At 40.3% G+C, this 19,084-nt stretch overlaps 1 protein-coding gene across 2 annotated transcripts in view; it reads left to right on the forward strand.

The window, feature by feature from the left end:
* Window positions 1–19,084, forward strand: part of MBOAT1 (membrane bound O-acyltransferase domain containing 1) — a 96,190-nt gene that overhangs the window by 59,606 nt on the left and 17,500 nt on the right. For both annotated transcript variants that reach the window (XM_046641294.1, XM_046641295.1), the window contains exons 5-8: window positions 11,218–11,273; window positions 13,198–13,252; window positions 14,754–14,937; window positions 16,817–17,009. In XM_046641294.1, coding sequence (XP_046497250.1) covers window positions 11,218–11,273; window positions 13,198–13,252; window positions 14,754–14,937; window positions 16,817–17,009 — 488 coding nt within the window. The remainder of the gene's footprint in view (window positions 1–11,217; window positions 11,274–13,197; window positions 13,253–14,753; window positions 14,938–16,816; window positions 17,010–19,084) is intronic.

Below are 19,084 nucleotides of genomic sequence, written 5' to 3' on the forward strand. Positions count from 1 at the left end.
AACTGTCCCACCGTCAAGAGGCTCAGGAAGGCAACGTGTAGTTTTGGGAAGGAAAGACTGTTGCATTGAAATTTCCATGACTGTGGTTTGGTCTCAGCTGGCTTTTTGTGCCTCAGTCCCTGCTCTCAGGCCTCTGGGATTTCACCTGTTTCTCTTTCAGTTGTCTCCTCTCTGCATTCCTTTCCCCCCAGATTGTGGAGCATGGTTTTTCAATTTTTCCGAGACAAGTTCACAGACTTCTTTTATTTTTTAATGATGTGCATTACTAGCAAAATATGGACAATATGGGAGCAACAAAATTAACAGTACAGCCAGGAAGTTATAGTATTAAAAGTAATTTTTAAACATTGATCATAACTCTCCCTAGTATTTAATCAACAAACTTCATTTCTTTGGTTTCACCCCAGAACCGTGCTCCTCATCCCCCATACTTAGAAGAGTTCCTGGCACTTAATGGGTGTTCAATAAACGAACGTATGAAACACCTAGTATTTTGTCAGTCCTTTATTCAGTGCTTCCAGGAACCTCAATTACACAGCCCCTCCAGCCATATTTGCTTGGGATATTGAACAAAAACTTTGACTTCAGCCCAAAGTAGATTATTACCTGTTTCTCAGTTGTATCATCCTTTTAGGCCACAAAGCGTATATTCATCCATTCGTTTCTGCAACAGTTTTTGAGTCTCCAGTATCCTGGGCACAGTGCCAGGTGCCAGAGACACTGTGCATTTGAGCAGCAGGAAGGGTATTCCAGGCACAGAGATGTCAGACAGGTGCCTGTGAAGGTCCCAGAAAGCCACCTCCCTTTCTGTTACCACTCACATCCCTGTGTCACCAGGTCCTATCAGGTCGGCAGCCTGGCTGTCACTGGACTCCATCCGTTGCTCTGCATGCCCACTGCCACCACCCTGGACCACCACATGTCTGCAACTTTCCTAGCTGGCCGTCCATCTTTCCACCCAGCCCCTTCTCCAGTCTCTGGTCTCTATACCAACCAGAAGCAGGTTCTAAAATATCAAGCAGATGAGGAGCTGGCCCTGCCTCATCGCCTGCCATCTCCTGCTCCCGTTGTGCACTGCAGATGGCAGCAATGCCGAAAAGTTTATGGTGCCCATGCATGCTAGGTTATTTCATGTCTCTGTGCCTGTGCCTTGCTCATTCGCCTGATCAGAAGGCCCTGTACCATCCTTGTCTATATGGAAATCTCTTCCTTCATTTTCTAAAACTCAGCTCAAAGATCACCGCTTTACAAAGCTTTCTCTAATTGCCACCCTCTCCCTCCCCATCCCCTTCCTCCACATCAAATTAGTCACTGCATTTTGGACCTTGCACCTGGCTTTTAAGGGCTGGTGCTGGCCAGAGAGACCGTGGTGCACAGAGTGTTTGTAGTGGGCAGGCAGGGGCACTTCTGCTTTCATCCTTTGATTTGTACGCTTATCCTATGACATACGTGTTTATTCCCAAACTTGTTCATTCTGGTTTGTACCTATATATAAGCTGATTATATATGAATGTGAAAGGAGATTGAGGAGAACCTAAATTTAGGTTGGGTTCTTTGGACAGCCACCAAAGCAAGTTTAGCATGTTAAAAGTGATAGCTGTTGAATTAAATGGGGGTGGGAATGCTGAAAGGATTTGCGGGAAGATTATAAAAATTAAGGATTCTGTACTCAGATTGTTTTGCAAGCATCTTTACTTGCTTTTACCTCCTTAGTCCATGGTAGAGGAAATAACTCTGAAGAGAGTGGATGGGGTTTGTGTAAGAGAGATGCCATCATTCAGCAGATCCACACTCCAAGGAAAGGCTTTAGTCCTACATCAAAAGTTTTGTTCATTCATTAGACACTGATTGAGAACCCTGTAAATTCCGGGCATGGTTATAAGAGACAGACGTGGGCAAAGACTGCAGAATGAATGCATAGTTATCTATTTCAAGTTTGTATAAAAGGTTCAAATGTGAGCATATCATTGTATACTGGGTTGATTCGTGTTCCCCCAAATGCATGTCCACCTGGAATCTCAGAATATGCCCTTATTTGGAAATAGGATCTTTGCAGATGTAATTAGTTAAGATGAGGACATACTAGATTAAGGGGGACCCTAAATTCATTATGACTGGTGTCCTTATAAGGCCATGAGAGACACAGACATGCGCATAGAGACACAGGGAGAGAACAGCCCATGTGAAGATGGAGGCAGAGATAAGAGTGGTGCAACTACAAGCCAAGGAACTCCAAGAATTGCTGTCAGCCGCAGGAAGCTAGGAAGAAGCAGGGAACAGATTCTCCCTCTGAGCCTCTAGAAGGAAGCAATTCCGCCAACACCTTGATTTTGGACTCCTAGCCTCCAAAATTGTGAGACAGTGTTTCTGGTTTTAAGCCACCCAATTTGTGGTAATCCCTTACAATAACTCTAGGAAACGAATATGCAATTTTTTATGATTGCTTATGTTTGGTGAACTAACAACTGTTGCCTTCTCCTGATCGTGCAGGATGAGTGCCTCTACTGCCCGTGTTTCTCCCTGCTCTTGTCACACCTCCTCTGCTGTTGATTTTATTCATAAAACCATAAAGTCTTGAATGATTGTTACATCATTTTTAGTATAACCAGAATTGTAGGAAGTTAACAAAAGGAAAAAATAAAGGGCCTTTGCAGAAAACAGCAATGTGCTTGTGGAATGTGGTGGATTTGGGTTTTGACAGCAAGGGAGGATGAAAATCAGTTCCTGTCAACTTTACTTTCAGCAATGTTATCACAATACATTTCCTCAAGGGATGGTTGTTCTCTGGCAGTTTTTGGATCTTCTTGTATTAAGAAATTCTGACATTACACACAAAACCACAGAATGTTTGAACTAGAAAGGACGCTGTTAATAGGGAAAGGATACAAAGAAAATATGTCTGCTACCTATAAATGGCATGCGATTTAGTTCTCTTAATTGCTCAGTGGAAATACTATCCAGTTCTTGGGGAGTGTGTGGTTTTTTTTTTTTTTTTTAACTATAGAGCATTATTAAGCAGCACTATTTTTTCCCTAGCATCATAAGTGCACAGTGCCTTACTGACATAAATCCATCTTCTTGGATAATGTCAGTAAACAAAAATGGAGAAGTACCTGCCAACCTGAAATTGACAAGATGTTTTAAATCACAAATTGTCAATTAGAGAGATTCTTTACCAATGTCTGTTCTCATTATGCTTGCAAGCAACTGCCAGTTATCCTTCAGAATGGAATTTAACATTACTATTTCTTTCAGATTAAAAATCTTATTTAGGATTTTGTTGAAGAATAAAGTTTTGAAGTTGAAACTGGCGTTTTAAAGCAGCCTGATGTGGTAGCTCTTCTCTTTTGACATGCGCCCACATCTAAGCGCAGAGCATCCCGTATTACCCCTTTAGAATAAGAGCACAGACAGGCGTTGAATGGGATTGGATTAGATTAGTGTTAGTGTCAAACAACATATATATGTTTTTAATTTTGGAGAACACACAAACTTGTACTTTAGATTATTCTGGGGTTTGAAATTTTATTTATTCTGAAAGTAATCAAGTTTCCATGAGCTGGATTGGTATTAATGGTGAGAATAACACACAAGATACACTTTTATTAGTGTAGCTAATACAGTTCATATCAATACATGTAGTAGCGAATGTCCTCTGTGATTTCTCTGTGAATGTGGGCTATTAAAAATACTGGAACATTTACTGTTCCCCTAGGGGAGGCTCAACAATGGCTTGTAATAAAGCTGGTACTTGATTCCTTTTAGGTTTGTGGCAGTGAACTAATTCTCTTTTGCTCACAGAAGAATGCAAATTGAGTTTTCTTCTGACAGAAACAGCAAGAAGCACCCTTATTTCCTTTTTGCAGGCCAGGCCAGATTCAGGCAGATAATTACTCTCCCGTTATGTTGACAGTTTGAGGTGCCCATGTGTTTTTAACGTTATGAAATGAGAACTTTTATACACTGCTAGTGGGAGTAGAAATTGGTACAACTCTTCTAGAAGGCAATTTAGCCATAAATTTCAAGCAAGAATTTTTTAAAACTTCTTACCCTAGAATAGGATAAATTCCTAGGAATTTAATTACCTTGAGGAAACCTGATTTGTTCATAAGCTTGTTCAACTGTTGTCAATAATAGTGAAAAACTGGAAGCATCCTAAATGATCCCAAAGAGGTGAATGATTAAATGAAATTAAATGAAATATGCTTCCATTGAAAATGATGTCTTCAAGAAGTGTTTGATGACACTGGAAAATGCTTATAATGTAATGGAAAATCAAAACCACAGAACAAATATGTGTATTAAGATTCCATTTTTATGAATGTGCACATGCATAGGAAAAAAGAGTGGAAGGAAATACTCAAAACGCTAAGACAGTGATTCTGTTGGGGGGGGCGTCTTTATTGGTGATTTTAATAATTATTTTATTCTGTCATATGATTATAATAATAAGGGGAAATTCTAAATGTTATTTAAATATATTTGCATTCGTATTACGGTGAACTGCAGCCTACGCAAGCAGAGCAGTAGCCGTTTGTGTTCCATGGTACTATGTTGGGGCATAATAGAAATATCACGTGCCCACAGCCCTTGCGAGTGGTGGAGATCATTTGTCCTTTTGTACCATAGGAAACATTTCCTTCTGTTGGTTTATGACATCCTGATCACTCCACTGACCAGCCCAGTATTCAAATCATTGGGTTCTATAATGTGGAATAAAGAAGAGATATTTGCAAAAAGATTTCAAGATTGCTTATGTCATATTTATCCTTCAGGCTGCTGCCAGCTTTTCAGTAATTAGCACAATCCCTTGGAATTTAATTGCGAGGAGATGAGTATAAGTTATACCAGGTCTATTTGGTGGGCTCCTGTTAAAATGGGGAACTGATTGTTGTTGAGTGTCAAAGTATAGAGATTAAATCTTTGAAAAGATTAATGGAAAGAGTAAAAACTCATTCTACTCTGACTGACCTCTGGATGGTTCTGAAAAGATACTGGTGAACTCTAAATTATGTCTAGGAGTTCCCACTGCTTTCAGTTGAAGCCTGATGGAACTGTGTTTTTTCTTTGCTATGACTCCTAGAGTCCCTTATTTTCTTCCCCCATGCTTGCATAGTTGGTAGGAGTTTGGAAACATGACACTAACATTGTAATATCATCATCCTGCTCTTCAGTTATCCAGGGAGCAGGGGGTCCCAGAGGGGCAGATGCAACGGGGAGATGAGGAAGTACTGCCTGAGCCTTCTCTGTCCCTCCGCTGCTGGGTCCAGGCTATGGGTTGCACAGTTTGCACTGTTATCTTGGTGCCCCTGGTTGTTGTGTGACATGGCAGGCCCGGCCTAGGTTGCAGCTGATTGGAAGTCTGTTATGATGGTATTCTCCCCCCCTGCCAAACTTCTTGCTTGTCTGTCTCATTGCTTTCCTAGTCTGTAAGTATTACAAGTGGATTTTTATTATAAACAAAGAAGTAATAAAAATCTAAAGTAGAACTTTATGGATATAGAATTACCTGTTGAAGAGAGTAAGACCCTTGAATGTCAGATCTGGCTTGATGCTGGCCAGCCAGCTGCGTGATTGGTTGGCTCTTTTGACACCTTTAACTGATGACTGCGTCATCGCATTCTTCCATCCTAGCTTTACCAGGACAGAGAACTTAACCACCTTAGGTCCAAAGATTAAGGTAAAATTGGTAGGCTTTATTGGAATATTGCTCAAAACTGAGTTTCTTTTTAATGTTTTAGAGATAGGTTATTTTTTGTTGGGAATTGATATGAGAAGTGGAAATGGATGAATGGGCACCACTGCTGGTAAATTGCCCAGAGTCTGTATCAGAAGGCATTGAGTGTGTGTGTGTGTGTGTGTGTGTGTGTGTGTGTGTAGAGGGGAGTGGGGACTGGCATTGTTCTTTCTTTTTACTCTAAATACATCTCCATCTGCCTATTTTCCCGTATTTGTTTCTTCTTATATTTCTTTATCCCAATTAGATTAATAATCGTAGATTCAGGGAGGAAAAAAATGGTTTTCTTTGGCTTTTTTTTCCCAATCATGAAAAAAATTCATAGGATGATAGAGGAGTGGCTCTACCTCAACCAGGCTGGATGCACACCTTGATTTCATATTGGTCAGAAGGTTCCCATGGATTCAAGGGCAGGGCCTATGACTGACGAGTGTGTGCAAATCCAAGGACAGGGCACACTTCTCAGGGGCTGGAAAATCTGAGTACAGCTCAAGTTCTAAGGCCTCGTTGTCTTGAGGATGTTCTTTGGCTGCACCAGGGAGCCTTTTTGTGTCCTTCTTGTGCTTGGAGTATGTGCTTGTGTACGCTGGGTTTTGCATTTTTGCAAAAAGAAAGCGTGAGTTCCAATCACAAAACAGCAAACATGTCTTAGATTAAGTTATGTTTTGATTGAAATGCAGCATGGATGGTCTTTGAGTTTTATCTTAAGGCAGTAACTCTAGGGATTTGACTCTCAAATCTAAGGAACTTGTGCAATCTAAACTTGGCATCTGATCTACCCATAAGTTTAACTGGAAAAGTGTTCAGAGAGGAATTCCTCTGAGTAAAAACATACGGCGCACTTCCTTACACCCATAGAAAAGTTAGAAATTTTTTAACTCTATTTCCTTTTAGTGAACAGGTTCTAGTTTTAGTTTGTGGATTTTAGATCTAGTTTTTCACAAGTTATCGGAACACTGTGTTTTATAAACTCATGATCAGTTGTGTGAGTTGTTTCTTATTTAAGTTGCTAGAAGCTTCTTTGGATATTTAAAACAGAAGCAATATATTGTTGAAAGTATAGACTGGATGATGTATAACAATATTTGATCCATAGCTTCTTATTTTTATTCCCAAGAAAAGGGAACATTTTTTTCTAAAGAGTGACAACAATATGGTTTTTACATAGACCCAATGGTGCAGATTTCATATTGAATAATTATTTATTGACGTTGATCTAGAAATTTAATATTATGTATTGCCTTAGTCTGGGTTCTCTGAGGAGCAGAAACCAAGATGGGAACAGAAGTGTAAGAGATTTGTTGGGTGAAATGCCTGTGAGGGAAACCGGGGAGGCAACTGGATGAGGCTGGGAGGGCCATCGGATTGAAATGCACATCTAATCCCTGAGCAAAGAGAGAGGGAAGGAAGGAAGAGAGGTCTTGGACTGCAGTGCAAGTCTAAGAAAGTTTTGGCAGATTCAATGAGAAGTCCTTGAGCTAAAATTCCTGGGCCAGAGGAGCATTGTGCCTTGAGTGGAGGGGCCTGCCTGGGTACCCACCCTGCTGTGCTCATCATTGGCTAGGAGCAGCCTCAAGGGGACGTGGGCTCAGCATGAACAAGGTGGCAGTGGAATCAGAGGGTGCAGCTGGAGCCAGTCAGTTTTGCTTCCACAGCAGCCGATCTGAAAGGCTCATTTTCATGGCCACCGCATATGTGAATATTTGACTACCAAATGCTTTGCTGAAAGCATGTGCCTAATTAGGGAATACATTAAATCTAACCCCGATGAAGGAAGACAAATGCTGTATTTCTATAGAGACAGAAAGGTAGGCTAATTCCATGGCACATTTTCTTTACTGATATATATATCAATTTGTTAGGCCCTTTAAAAATGAAGTTCTGAATTAAATTGAATGTAGGAACTTACTTGGGCTGCAAATTGCATAGTCACCAGAGTGTGCCTCAGATTTTAAAAATTTTTTTACTGGGATTTGTGTAAGGAAGGCTGGAAGTTTAGGTCCTATTCCTTATTCCTAGGACTTTCAATCTTGCAGGGAAAAAAAGGACAAAAGCCTTTGGAAAGATAACTATTGTGCTTTGAAAGTCCTATTTGGAAACTATGTTGAACGTGATGATTAGAATGAGTCCTTTCAAGTAGAACAGCCCTCAGCATCTGTCATACGTTCTATGTCAGAGGTCTTATTGAATATCAAGAAGGGGAGCTGCAAAGTTATGTTATTCTCTAAGACCAGTTTGGCTTTGATGTAGCCCTCATCACTAAGATCCAAACCTCCGTGTTCTGAAAGAGCAGTTACTTTTTTCACTATAAAAGAGCATAGTCAAAATCATTGTTAGCTATGAGCATGTCTTGTTGCCCTAGAATGACTGCCAAGGTGGTTCCCTTGTTTGTCATCCCCACTTCTCACCAGTCCTGGCAGAGCATAGTTGCCCTTCCCTTCTGCAGTCAGACTCCTTTCCCCTTCTCTTAGCCTCACACACAACATTAGGAATCTTGTTTCAAATGTTAGCCATTGGGCTTTTGCAAGTAAAATATAAAGTTGGGCACAGGTGTTAAGATTTCAAAGGACATTTGTTGGTACTTTTTAAAAGATGGCTGATCTTATTAGTTGATATTGATAGTTTAAAATATCACATGTGCTTTTTTTTTTTTTTTGGTGAGGAAGATTGGCCCTGAGCTAACATCTGTTGCCAATCTTCCTCTTTTTGCTGGAGGAAGATTATTGCTGAGCTAACATCTGTGCCAGTCTTCCTCTATTTTGTATGTAGGACGCCGCCACAGCATGGCTTGATGAATGGTATATACGTCCATGCCCGGGGTCCAAACCCATGAACCCCGGATGGCTGAGGTGGAATGTGAGAACTTAACCACTGACCCCACATGCTTATTATTTTAAAGAGGTGGAAAATAGGAATTAGAATGAGAGGAATTAAAGAGGAAAATGGACTCAGAGAAGTGGCTGAGTGCAGTTGACACACATCAGACTTGGCCTAAAGATGATTTGTGTCTGATCCCATCCTCCCACACACCTGGGCCTGGCCTGAGCTCAGGGCACAGAGACTGTATGGAATCCCATGGTCATCCCAGGGATGCTGCCATAGGTCACTGATCTAAACCTTAGCTGTCTGTGTAAATGAGCCATCAGTCGATAGGGATCAGAGACAGGAAATTCAGTAAGAAGCCACAAGAATCAGAGATCAGTCTAGGCTAAGAAGGTTTGAAAGAAAGTATGGTAGTTAGAGCAATGGGATTTTATTTTCTTGTTAGGCAGGAATAGGGCTATTAAAGGTACTAAACTAGGGTAGATGATTGGAAAACAGGTACCATGTTTTTTATTGCAGCTTTATTGAGATATAATTCACTTGCCATACAAGTCATCCATTTAAAGTATACAATTCATTGGCTTTTAGCATATTCACAGAGGGGAATTACAGAGGACAACCACCACCACAATTAATTTCACGATATTTTCATCATCCCCAAAAGAAACCAGTGTGCATTAGCCATCACTTCTCATTTCCTCCCAATTCCCCAAGCCTTAGGCAGCCAGCAATCTACTTCATTTCTCTATAGATTTGCCTATTTTAGACATTTCATATAAATTGAATCATACAATATGTGGCCTTTTGTGTCTTGCTTCTTAGCATAATGTTTTTAAAAGGTCCATCTGTGTTATAGCATGTATTGTACTTCATTCTTTTTATTGCTGAATAGTATTCTCTTGTATGGACACACTACATTTTATTTATCCATTCATCAGTTGATGGATGTTTGGGTTGTTTTCTTATGGGTTATTATGAATACTGTTGCAGTGAACATGTATGTACCAGTTTTTGTGTAGACATATTTTTATTTCTCATGGGTATATACCTAGGAGTGGAATTGCTTTGTCATATGGTAACTCTGTGTTTAAACTGTTGAGAAACGGCAGACTATTTCTAAAGTGGCTTCACCACTTAATATTCCCACCAGCAATGTATGTATGTCCACCTCCTGGCCAACACTTACTATTCTTTGTCTTTTTGATCCTAGCCATCTTAGTTCTTGTGAAGTGGGATCTCATTGTGGTTTTGATTTGCATTTCTCTGATGGCTGATTACTGTTGAGCATCTTTTCATGTGCTTATTTGTCATTTGTATATCTTTTTTAGAGAAATGTCCATTCAGATCTTTTGCCCATTTTTAAATTGGGTTGTCTTTATTATTGAGTTGTAAGAGTTCTTTATATATTCTAATACAAGTCCCTTATCAGACATATGATTTGCATATATTTTCACGCATTCTGTGAAATATCTTTTCGCTTTCTTGATGATGTGTGTCCTTTGAAGCACAAAAGTTTTTTTTTTTTTTTTAAAGATTTTATTTTTCCTTTTTTCTCCCCAAAGACCCCTGGTACAAAGTTGCATATTTTTAGTTGTGAGTCCTTCTAGTTGTGGCATGTGGGATGACACCTCAGCATGGCTTGATGAGCAGTGCCATGTCCATGCCCAGGATCCGAACTGGTAAAACCCTGGGCCACCAAAGTGGAGCGCGCCAACTTAACCACTTGGCCACGGGGCCGGCCCCAAAAGTTTTAAGTTTTAATGATATCCATTTAATCTATTTTTTCCTTCTGTTACTTGTGCTTTTGGTGTTACATCTAAGAAACCACTGCCAAGTCTAAGGTCATGAAGATTTATGCCTGTGTTTTCTTCTAAGAGTTTTATAGTTTTAGCTTTTATATTAGGTCTTTGATCCATTTTGAATTACTTTTTGTGTTTCTTTTCATGTGGATATCTAGTTGTACCATAACCATTTGTCAAAAAGACTCTTCTTGCCCCCACTGAATTATCTTGGCACCCTTGTTGTACATGGGTGCTACTTCTTAGGCAAGTTTTTATTTGATGGCTTTTTTTTCAAATTAAGATTGGTGTTATGTTTTGGTCACTAAATGGTTTATTTACAGGCAGCTGCATTTTACAGATTTTTACACTTTTACTATATGTGCATGGAAGAATTGCCTTTAATAGGACAAAGCTTATTAGAGCATCTTAGGATCAAGAAGTATATACATCTATCCAGGTGGACCCCGGACACTGGATTAGGTATCTCCAAAACCAGTGCTGCTTACCCTTTGATATGCATTCAGATTCCCTAGAGATCTTTTTAAAATGCCGATTCTCATTTTCTGGGTTTGGAATGGAGGGTAAGATTCTGCATTTCCAACAGGCTCCAGGCGATGCTGATGATGCTGGTCCTGGAACTTGCTCTTTGAGCAACAGCGCAAGAGGGACATTCTAGTGTGATCTTGTGCAATGTTGTTATATTTACTTATTTAAAGTGATTTGAAAGGGAAATAAAAATTGTTTGTTTTGAATTCACTGTTTTTGTATTTTATTTAATAATCTTCAAGATGAAAAGCTACCATGCAGAGAAATAGAGTAAAACTTTCTTTCAGTGGCACTTTCAATAATCTTGACTATTTTCTATCTTCCTTTTAGGCCTCTGATGATTGTCACTCAGAAGATCATAGCCTTGGCATTCCAAGTTCACGATGGTGAGAAAAAGCACCCTCCTTTCAGTTCTAAAAGTGACCCTGACATTCAGAGCTCTTCCTTTATCCTATATCCACACTCCAAAGTTTAGACAAGTGCTGGCAGATCCTGCTATCTCCGGCCTCTTTAATCACAACCTTTTACCCTCCCAGCTATTATTTACCATTTCCTTGCTGAATCCCTCGTCTAAATTTGCAGAATTATTTGCTTTGAGAACAGTGGGTTTTTCTATTAACCTTTACAATGTTTTAAATTTAAGTTAATTTATGATACTCTCTGCCCTTCATTTCCAAATCTGTTAAGAAGACATGGCATCCTTTTTCTTTGGTTTAATCTCTGAGAAGCTCACGAAGTAATATAAAGAGTAAAAACAGCATTGGCTGGTTAACAATTTTTTAATGCTGGTTTTTTTCTTTTGCTTGGAAAATCATCTAAGGAGATTAGCCTGACTATAAAAAGCTGGGAGAAGGAAGAATCTTCTGTTTGCATAAAACTGAACGTTTTCTTCTCTCAGGCCCTTCCTGAAAATGGCCAGAACGTGTGATTTCCACTGTTAAAGCTGGGTTCCAGGAAAGGAGGATGGTACTTTCAGCCAGGCGGAAGATGGCAATATGGGTTTAAGAGGCGCCAGGTGCCATTAGTAAAAGTATCTTCTGCAGATTTTTACTGTTCTGGCAAACGCTTTCTGACTGTTGAAACTTCTTTAGGTGTTGACAGGTTGAGCAGATTGATAATCTCGGCTAGCTACCTTGTTTTTCCCTAACGCTTGAGAACTGCTTGAATTTCATTTTGACCCTGTGTATTCCTAGTTCATACTTGGTGATTTGGTCATTCTGTAGAGAACTGGGTAACACCAAGGATGGAGTCTTTCCGGGGTGGCCGAGAATCCTGGTTGGCCCAGAACTGAGAGGTTGCCCCAAACCTGAGACTTCCAGTGCCCAAATTGCTAAAGTCCCCGACAAACTAGGGTGAGTCGGTCACCCTCTTTGTACCTGAAAATCCTCTTGGTAGTGGTTTTAAACCAATAGCTAAAATCAGCGTAATTTCTGGGATTGCCAGAGATGTACTATTTGATCTCAGAAAAAAGTGAGTGTAATTTTTAGCACAGCTTCTTGGTTTTGTTTTGTTTTTTCATACATGGGCTTTTTGCCTAAATTTACTTTTTAAAGGATTCTCAGTTTACCCTGTTTTCTGGAACATCCCTTATGCGGCAAAATGTTTATTTGCTTTTTCCCTTTTTTCTTGTGTGTGGCAAGAGCAAGTAAATTCGAGAAACACTCCGCCTTCTCTTAGGCATGTTTTTGAGTAGCCTTTGTGATTGGCAAAAATAATAAGTCTTAGCTGAATATACCGTTTTAAAGTCGACTTCTGTTGCTTATAAGATGACACTTAAATTTCTTTGACTATAAGTTAACATATAAATTTTGTAGGAAGCACAGATGTGATTCGGTTGGGAGTTTTTCTGGCATAGATGCGTTTTAAAAGAAAAATCTCCTGATTAATTTTTTTGTGTTTTTGCTGCATTCAGGGTTACATTTCCTGTTTTTTGGAAGAGGGAAGTCTCCTATTCTTTTCCACATTACATTCCACACCCATGTTTTCAGCTTGTACCAGGTGTCTGCACCCAGCATAATCAGACCGGTATTTAAGGTGCTGCAGGCTGCAAAGGCAGGCTTCTCTCTCTCATGTAGCAACAGAAACAGATGCAGCGTGGTCAGGAGTGTAGGCGATGTGGAGGGTTCTCTGGGATCCGTGTCATACTGTGCAAATTAAATAGGAGCAACCCCTGAATTCTGCCCTTTTCATAAGAACCTATAGAGACTTTTTATAAATCACTTTTTTCAAATGAGTTTTATAAGCCTCTTCTAGGATTAGTTATCTCCTTCACTTCAAACGTCTTATTTCTAAATTTTCTCCTTTTCGTAGGATTAGGTCGAAGAGCTGAAGACCTCTCTGTGGAGCAACATCGACTTGCTGTAAGGTAAGTGAAGGTTAACAATATATTCTCGAGCCCTTTGTGTATCAGTATCTAGACCTCCTCCTGATTTTGTTATATCTACATCTTCACTCCATTATATGGATGTAATATTGTTTATTTAACGAATCTGCTATTGCTGGACACTTGGGTTGTCTACCACTCTTTGGCTTTTAGAAATGGTAAGCGATGAATAACCTTGTCCATAGGTCATTTTAAGTGGGGTTGGGTATAGCTGTAGGATAGAGTCCTAGAAGTGGGATTGCTAGGCCAAAGAGTAAATGGATCTGTAATTTGTTAGTTTTGCAGGATGATTCTTCTCTGGAGGTGTGTCTATTCCAGAATTATTTTTATTGGGCATATATCTGGGGGTCCTCAAGAAACAGTTAATTATCAATGCATATCAGTGGGGTTAAACACTGGCGTGAAAAAAGATAAGAAGAAGGGCTGGAGAGATAAATATGGGCTGGGAATAGCAGGAAGACGGAAGACCGAAGGCGGACATCGGCCAGTATTGGTGTGCAGCTGAAAGGCGGGTGGGTGATGGAGAGGAAGGGAGGCTATGTAAAATAGGGGAATAACATTGATATATGGGAATGGAAATGGCATGTGGAGTAGCACATCGGGGAGGGTGGTGCAGCCATGGTGGAGGGTTCCTACTGGAGGGGTTTAGGAGATAAATGGCGTAAGGGAGGGTTGGGTGGTAAAGAGATTGAGTGCTTCGTTCCTTCGTTAAGGAATTAGGACTTGGAAGCAATGGAAAAGCATTGGAAGAGTCTAATGAATCAAGTTCTTTGCTAAGCATTATGGGGGTGTAAAGGCCATAGGGCGTAATTCCAGTGACTGCTTAACAACGGCATTTTAGGAAGCCGTTCCCCACAGTGCTATCCTGCTAGAGGAGCATGCCTCCTAAAATGCCATTAAAACGTTACACAGAACTAGTCTCTACAGGATTTTTTTCCTGCTACCTCTCTTGTTTGTTCAGGACCTCGTGCCTGGATGCCAAAGCCGACTAGACTTAGAGCGGTAGTTTTGTGTGGCCTCTTCAAGTGGAAACTGGTTCCACCCATCATTTGTTTTGTGTTTATTTTGGCAGTCGGAAGGGAGTTTTCCCATTTCAAAGCATCAGCTAACATGAGGTCAGGTTCCCACCCTGCCTTATGTTTATTACCTTCATTTTCTCTTGTGGACAGATGAGGTTTATGAGAAAGAGCTTTTGCCAGCTTCAGAGTTGCCTTTGCCCTGCACCCCGCCCTCAGTGCTTGTATCGGTGATTGGCCAGCAGAGGGCGCCACGGAGTGCTGCGCCGTCTCAAAGCCACTCGCCCACCTTGTTGTCTTTCCCAGAAGATTTCTCTCTTAGGCGTATTTTTAAAGAAACAGGGCAAGGAAAGATCACATCACGTTTAATAATCTACAAAGACAACACCTGTGTTTACAGTTTGCTTATTTGCAAATATGAAAGAAAAATCAAAGACTTGTCAATTTTTTACTTTTTATTTTCACAGAGTAAAACCCTCTTTTCTGGAATACTTAAGCTACCTTCTCAACTTCATGAGTGTCATAGCTGGCCCTTGTAACAATTTCAAGGACTATGTAGACTTCATTGAGGGGAGACATATACACATGAAGTTGCTGGAAGTGAACTGGAAGCAAAAAGGTTTCCACAGCCTGCCAGAGCCTTCTCCCATGGTAAGTTTCTAGTGCCAAGTATTTACCCAGAGGTCCAGAAAACGAGTTTTTCTGCCAGAGCTGACTCTCACTAATAATTGTTCTAATTAAAAAGCCAAACAGTTTACCAGAAAGCTTGGCCAATGACTTTTTTCCCCATTTGTTTAAAATACCAGTATTGGTATTTATTTGCAGCAGCTCTCTGTGTTGGAGCAAGAGATGTTTATTTCACAGAGCTCATTGGCTGGGAATATTACAGAAATTGATCCCTTAGTCAGCCAGCCAATCTTCAGTGCCTACAATGTACTCAGCACTGTGCTAGTTAACACATTCAAATTTATGAGTGTTTTGTCTTTATGAAGAGAAATTAATATACAGCCAAAGGATAGTATGTCATCAGAGGTGGACGAGAATCAGTGAGCTTTTTATTGTGGAGCCTGCTGATTGCAAGGGAAAACAGTTTTATGATGGCATGCCCAAAGCTTGGTTTTATTGACTTTGAGAGAGTTTAAGATGGTTTTTTGAAATCATATTTTAATTTTAATCTGAATTTTATTAATCTCAAATTAGATAAAATTAGGATAATTTATTCAGCTTTATAGATATGCTAAATTTACTCAGATCAAATATCCTGTATTTAAGGGAAATTTGTAGTTAATTGAAGGAATGGGGAAAATTGGAAAAGGGAGAAAATGAGGATAATTTAAATATTTCAGAAATGCTAGTTAAAGTCCAGACCAAATTAATTATTTGAAAATTTAAGTGATTTGTTAATTAAGCATGAATTTTCAGATAGTTCTGACACAGTCGGGTCCTCAACACTTTGTGGTTAGTCAACTGTCTCAGCTCCAGCTGCTTTATTGAAACGATCTGGGAGTGAAGTCGCCATGGTTAGAGACATTCAAAGTAACCACAGCTGTTTGTAGGCAGTGTCTGTCACAGTAGTGCTTTTGTGTTTCACGTGCTTTTATTTAGAAAATAATTTTGTCACAGAGTCTTAACCTCAGTCTCCAAGGAGACTCTAGTGCACAGAGAAAATGAAGTGGTGAGGCCGCGTTTTGGCTAAAGACACATTAATGGGAGGGGGCTGGCAGCCACAACCTGGTGCGTCCCCAGTGGTGGTGTCATAATTGTGGCCAAGAGTGGTGAGCACTTAACTGGGAGCGAGACACTGTTCTCAGTACCTTGTAAATATTCATTCACTTAAACCCCTAGCTACTATGTGAGGGAGGTGCTATTGTTATCCCCATATTACAAATAAATGGAGCCTGTTTTTATAAAGCTGGGGACTGTAATTCTGTTGATGTTACGTGACATTCCCTAGAATGGCAGGGAAACTGGGCAAGATCGCTCCTTCCAGAGGTATTTAAAATGTCAGAGCAGACTACGTGTAAGTTACTCTGGAAGGCGTTCGAAAGCTTTCCATTACCTACCAGCGTCCTGGTTCAGGCATTTAATCACTTTGATCCTTCCTAACTAAGCCTCTGTCCTCGCCGGTGATTCAAACCCATTTCCTTGGCTCTGCTGGCTACAGAAGTGGAAGGCAGTGGTTCTTTCTTTCCGAAGGAAGATTACCGCTCTGTAATGTCATCTATTTCTCTTGTGTTTTGGATAATAAAACCACCTACCCTTTGTAGGTAGAATTTCCTGGTACGAGTTTTCTTCCATTTTAGATACATTCAGTCCTCAAGTGTCAGAGGTCTATTCTGCATCTAAATATAGTATATCTGCCGATCATCCAATTCGTGTCGCGAGGAACTATGCCTGCTGCCCCTCCTTCTGGGGAATGTTGTCAAAACAGCTATTGCAATAGCTTTGTTCTTAATGTGCCCCTGCCAAAATGGTTTTCCTCAGCCCAGAATCTTCTGAACGGTTACGCTGATCTTTTCCTCGTTTTCAGGGAGCTGTCATACACAAGTTGTGCATGACCTTGGTGTCTCTCCTTTTGTTTTTGACACTCACGACGACCTTCCCTGTCACCTGCCTGGTCGACGACTGGTTTGTTTACAAAGCAAACTTTCTGACTCGACTCTGCTATCTATATGTTGTCATGCAGGCCTCAAAGCCCAAGTATTACTTTGCCTGGACATTAGGTAAGTTTGATGGAGTGGCCCTAAAGGAAGGAGGAAAAAAATGGTACTCCCTTTGATGGCTTACCCAGAACAACATTTTGGATCACCTAATCTAAAAAAGTCTAATACATACTGGAAGACAGTTGAGCCAGTATCCTTTTTCCCTTCCCAGCATAGCACTCTTCTCTCCTGCCATCCATAAACCCAGTCACCTGTAATAAAGAGAAAAGCAATCCTGGCTGTTGTTTAAACCCAATGTTATTAACAGATGTCAAAACTTGGAAGCTTCTGTTTCCACCAGTCAAACTTGGCCATTTAGTGCAGTGGAAAGTTAGGGAAAAATTCCAGGCCAGCCCAGTGGCGCAGTGGTTAAGTTTGCATGTTCCACTTCGGGTGGCCCGGGGTTTACCGGTTCGGATCCCAGGTGCAGACATGGCACCACTTGGCAAGCCATGCTGTGACAGGTGTCCCACATATAAAGTAGAGGAAGATGGGCATGGATGTTAGCTCAGGGCCAGTCTTCCTCAGCAAAAAGAGGAGGATTGGCAGCCGATGTTAGCTCAGGGCTAATCTTCCTCAAAAAAAAAAAAAGACAAAAAGTAAGTTAGGGAAAAATTCCAGAATGATCTGGCTTTCTTGTCATTTTTCTGGATTGTACATCATAGAGGATACAGACTGAATTAATTTTATCAACACACATGCTAATGTAGGTTACACTTTTTCGTTAAGAAATTGTTCGTTAAGCTTTATGCCTTAGAAAGAAGCTGACTTCAAGTGATTTTCTTTTTTTTTTTAGGGTTGAAAGTTCAACTTCATTTGGTTTTATCACACTTTTTTTTTTTCCTGGGAGGTAATTTAGTCAATATTAAGCTTTTATCTCTTTCCTTTCAAACAATTTTAGACTGGAAAAGTTTAAAGCTTTACTAAAATGAGCAATAAACCCTTTATTTACTTCCCAGGAGTGGTAAAGGGTTTGGACCGTTTCACACTGGGAACCCTTTCAAGAACGGAAGTTTAACATCTCAGCTGGAAGGAACGTGGGGCTTGATGTCAGCGAGCAGGGACTCAGCTTATTGAGTCAAATAGATGATGAAACTCAGTTCCTCGTGCTTAGCCCATATTCTGTGAGTGAGGCCGTAGCATTTAATTGAGTTCCTCTTCTCTCATTTCATGCTTCAGGCTTTTAGCCTCAAATTGAAGTTTACAGCTATTAAATTATTTTTCTCATTTATTATATTTTTTATTGTGGTAAAATATATGTAACATAAAATTTACCGTTTTAACCATCTCTAGTGTACAATTTAGTGGCATTAAGTTCTTTCACACTGTTGTGCAACCATCACCACTATCCATCTCCAGAACTTTATCCATCACTCCAAACAGAAACCCTATTCATTAAACAAAGTAATAAGTCTTCATTCCTCCCTCCCCTCAGCTCCTGGTCCAGTTATTTTTAAAGGTCAAAATGTTCAGGGATAAGTTCAGTCCAATGCAGCATTTATGTAATACTTGGCCAGCGATCTGACTTAGAGCTTTTTAAAATTGGCAGTGTGGGAAATTTGTTTCTGTTTAGTTTAATTCAAGGGGTTTTCGTTGAGTACCAGGTTCTGTGCTATGAGGAATTCAAAGGTAAGATATCTTCTCTACCCTCAAGATTGGTACACTCTGTGGGAACACAGATGTGCACCCGCACCAGGCAATATGCATCAAGAGCTGTCCCAGAGGTAGGAAGACAGAGGAGATCTCGATGCATATGGACTGGTCATTGGGGGAGGCTTCAGAAGTCTCTCTCATTCCTTTTTCTGCAGTTGTGTTATTGGAAAATGATAATTTCTTTAGTAGGTAGGTCTGATACCAACTACGGTTTGAACCTACTTGGAACACCAGGCTTATTTTTCTATGTGAAATGGTATTTTCACTGTGCTCTAACCTGTGTGTGTATGTGTTTTTAAGAGAGAATCTTTCAACTCCCTTTACTACCTTCTACTTGCTCACTCATCCTCCTTTTCTCTTTCCCTCTCCCTACCCTTCCTGCTCCCATATTCTGTATCCCAGGGCTTGTGGGCTGGCTCCTGGACTAAATCAGTTCCCGATTT

The sequence above is a fragment of the Equus quagga genome, chromosome 15 (assembly GCF_021613505.1).
Source record: "Equus quagga isolate Etosha38 chromosome 15, UCLA_HA_Equagga_1.0, whole genome shotgun sequence".
NCBI classification, from domain to species: Eukaryota; Metazoa; Chordata; class Mammalia; order Perissodactyla; family Equidae; genus Equus; species Equus quagga.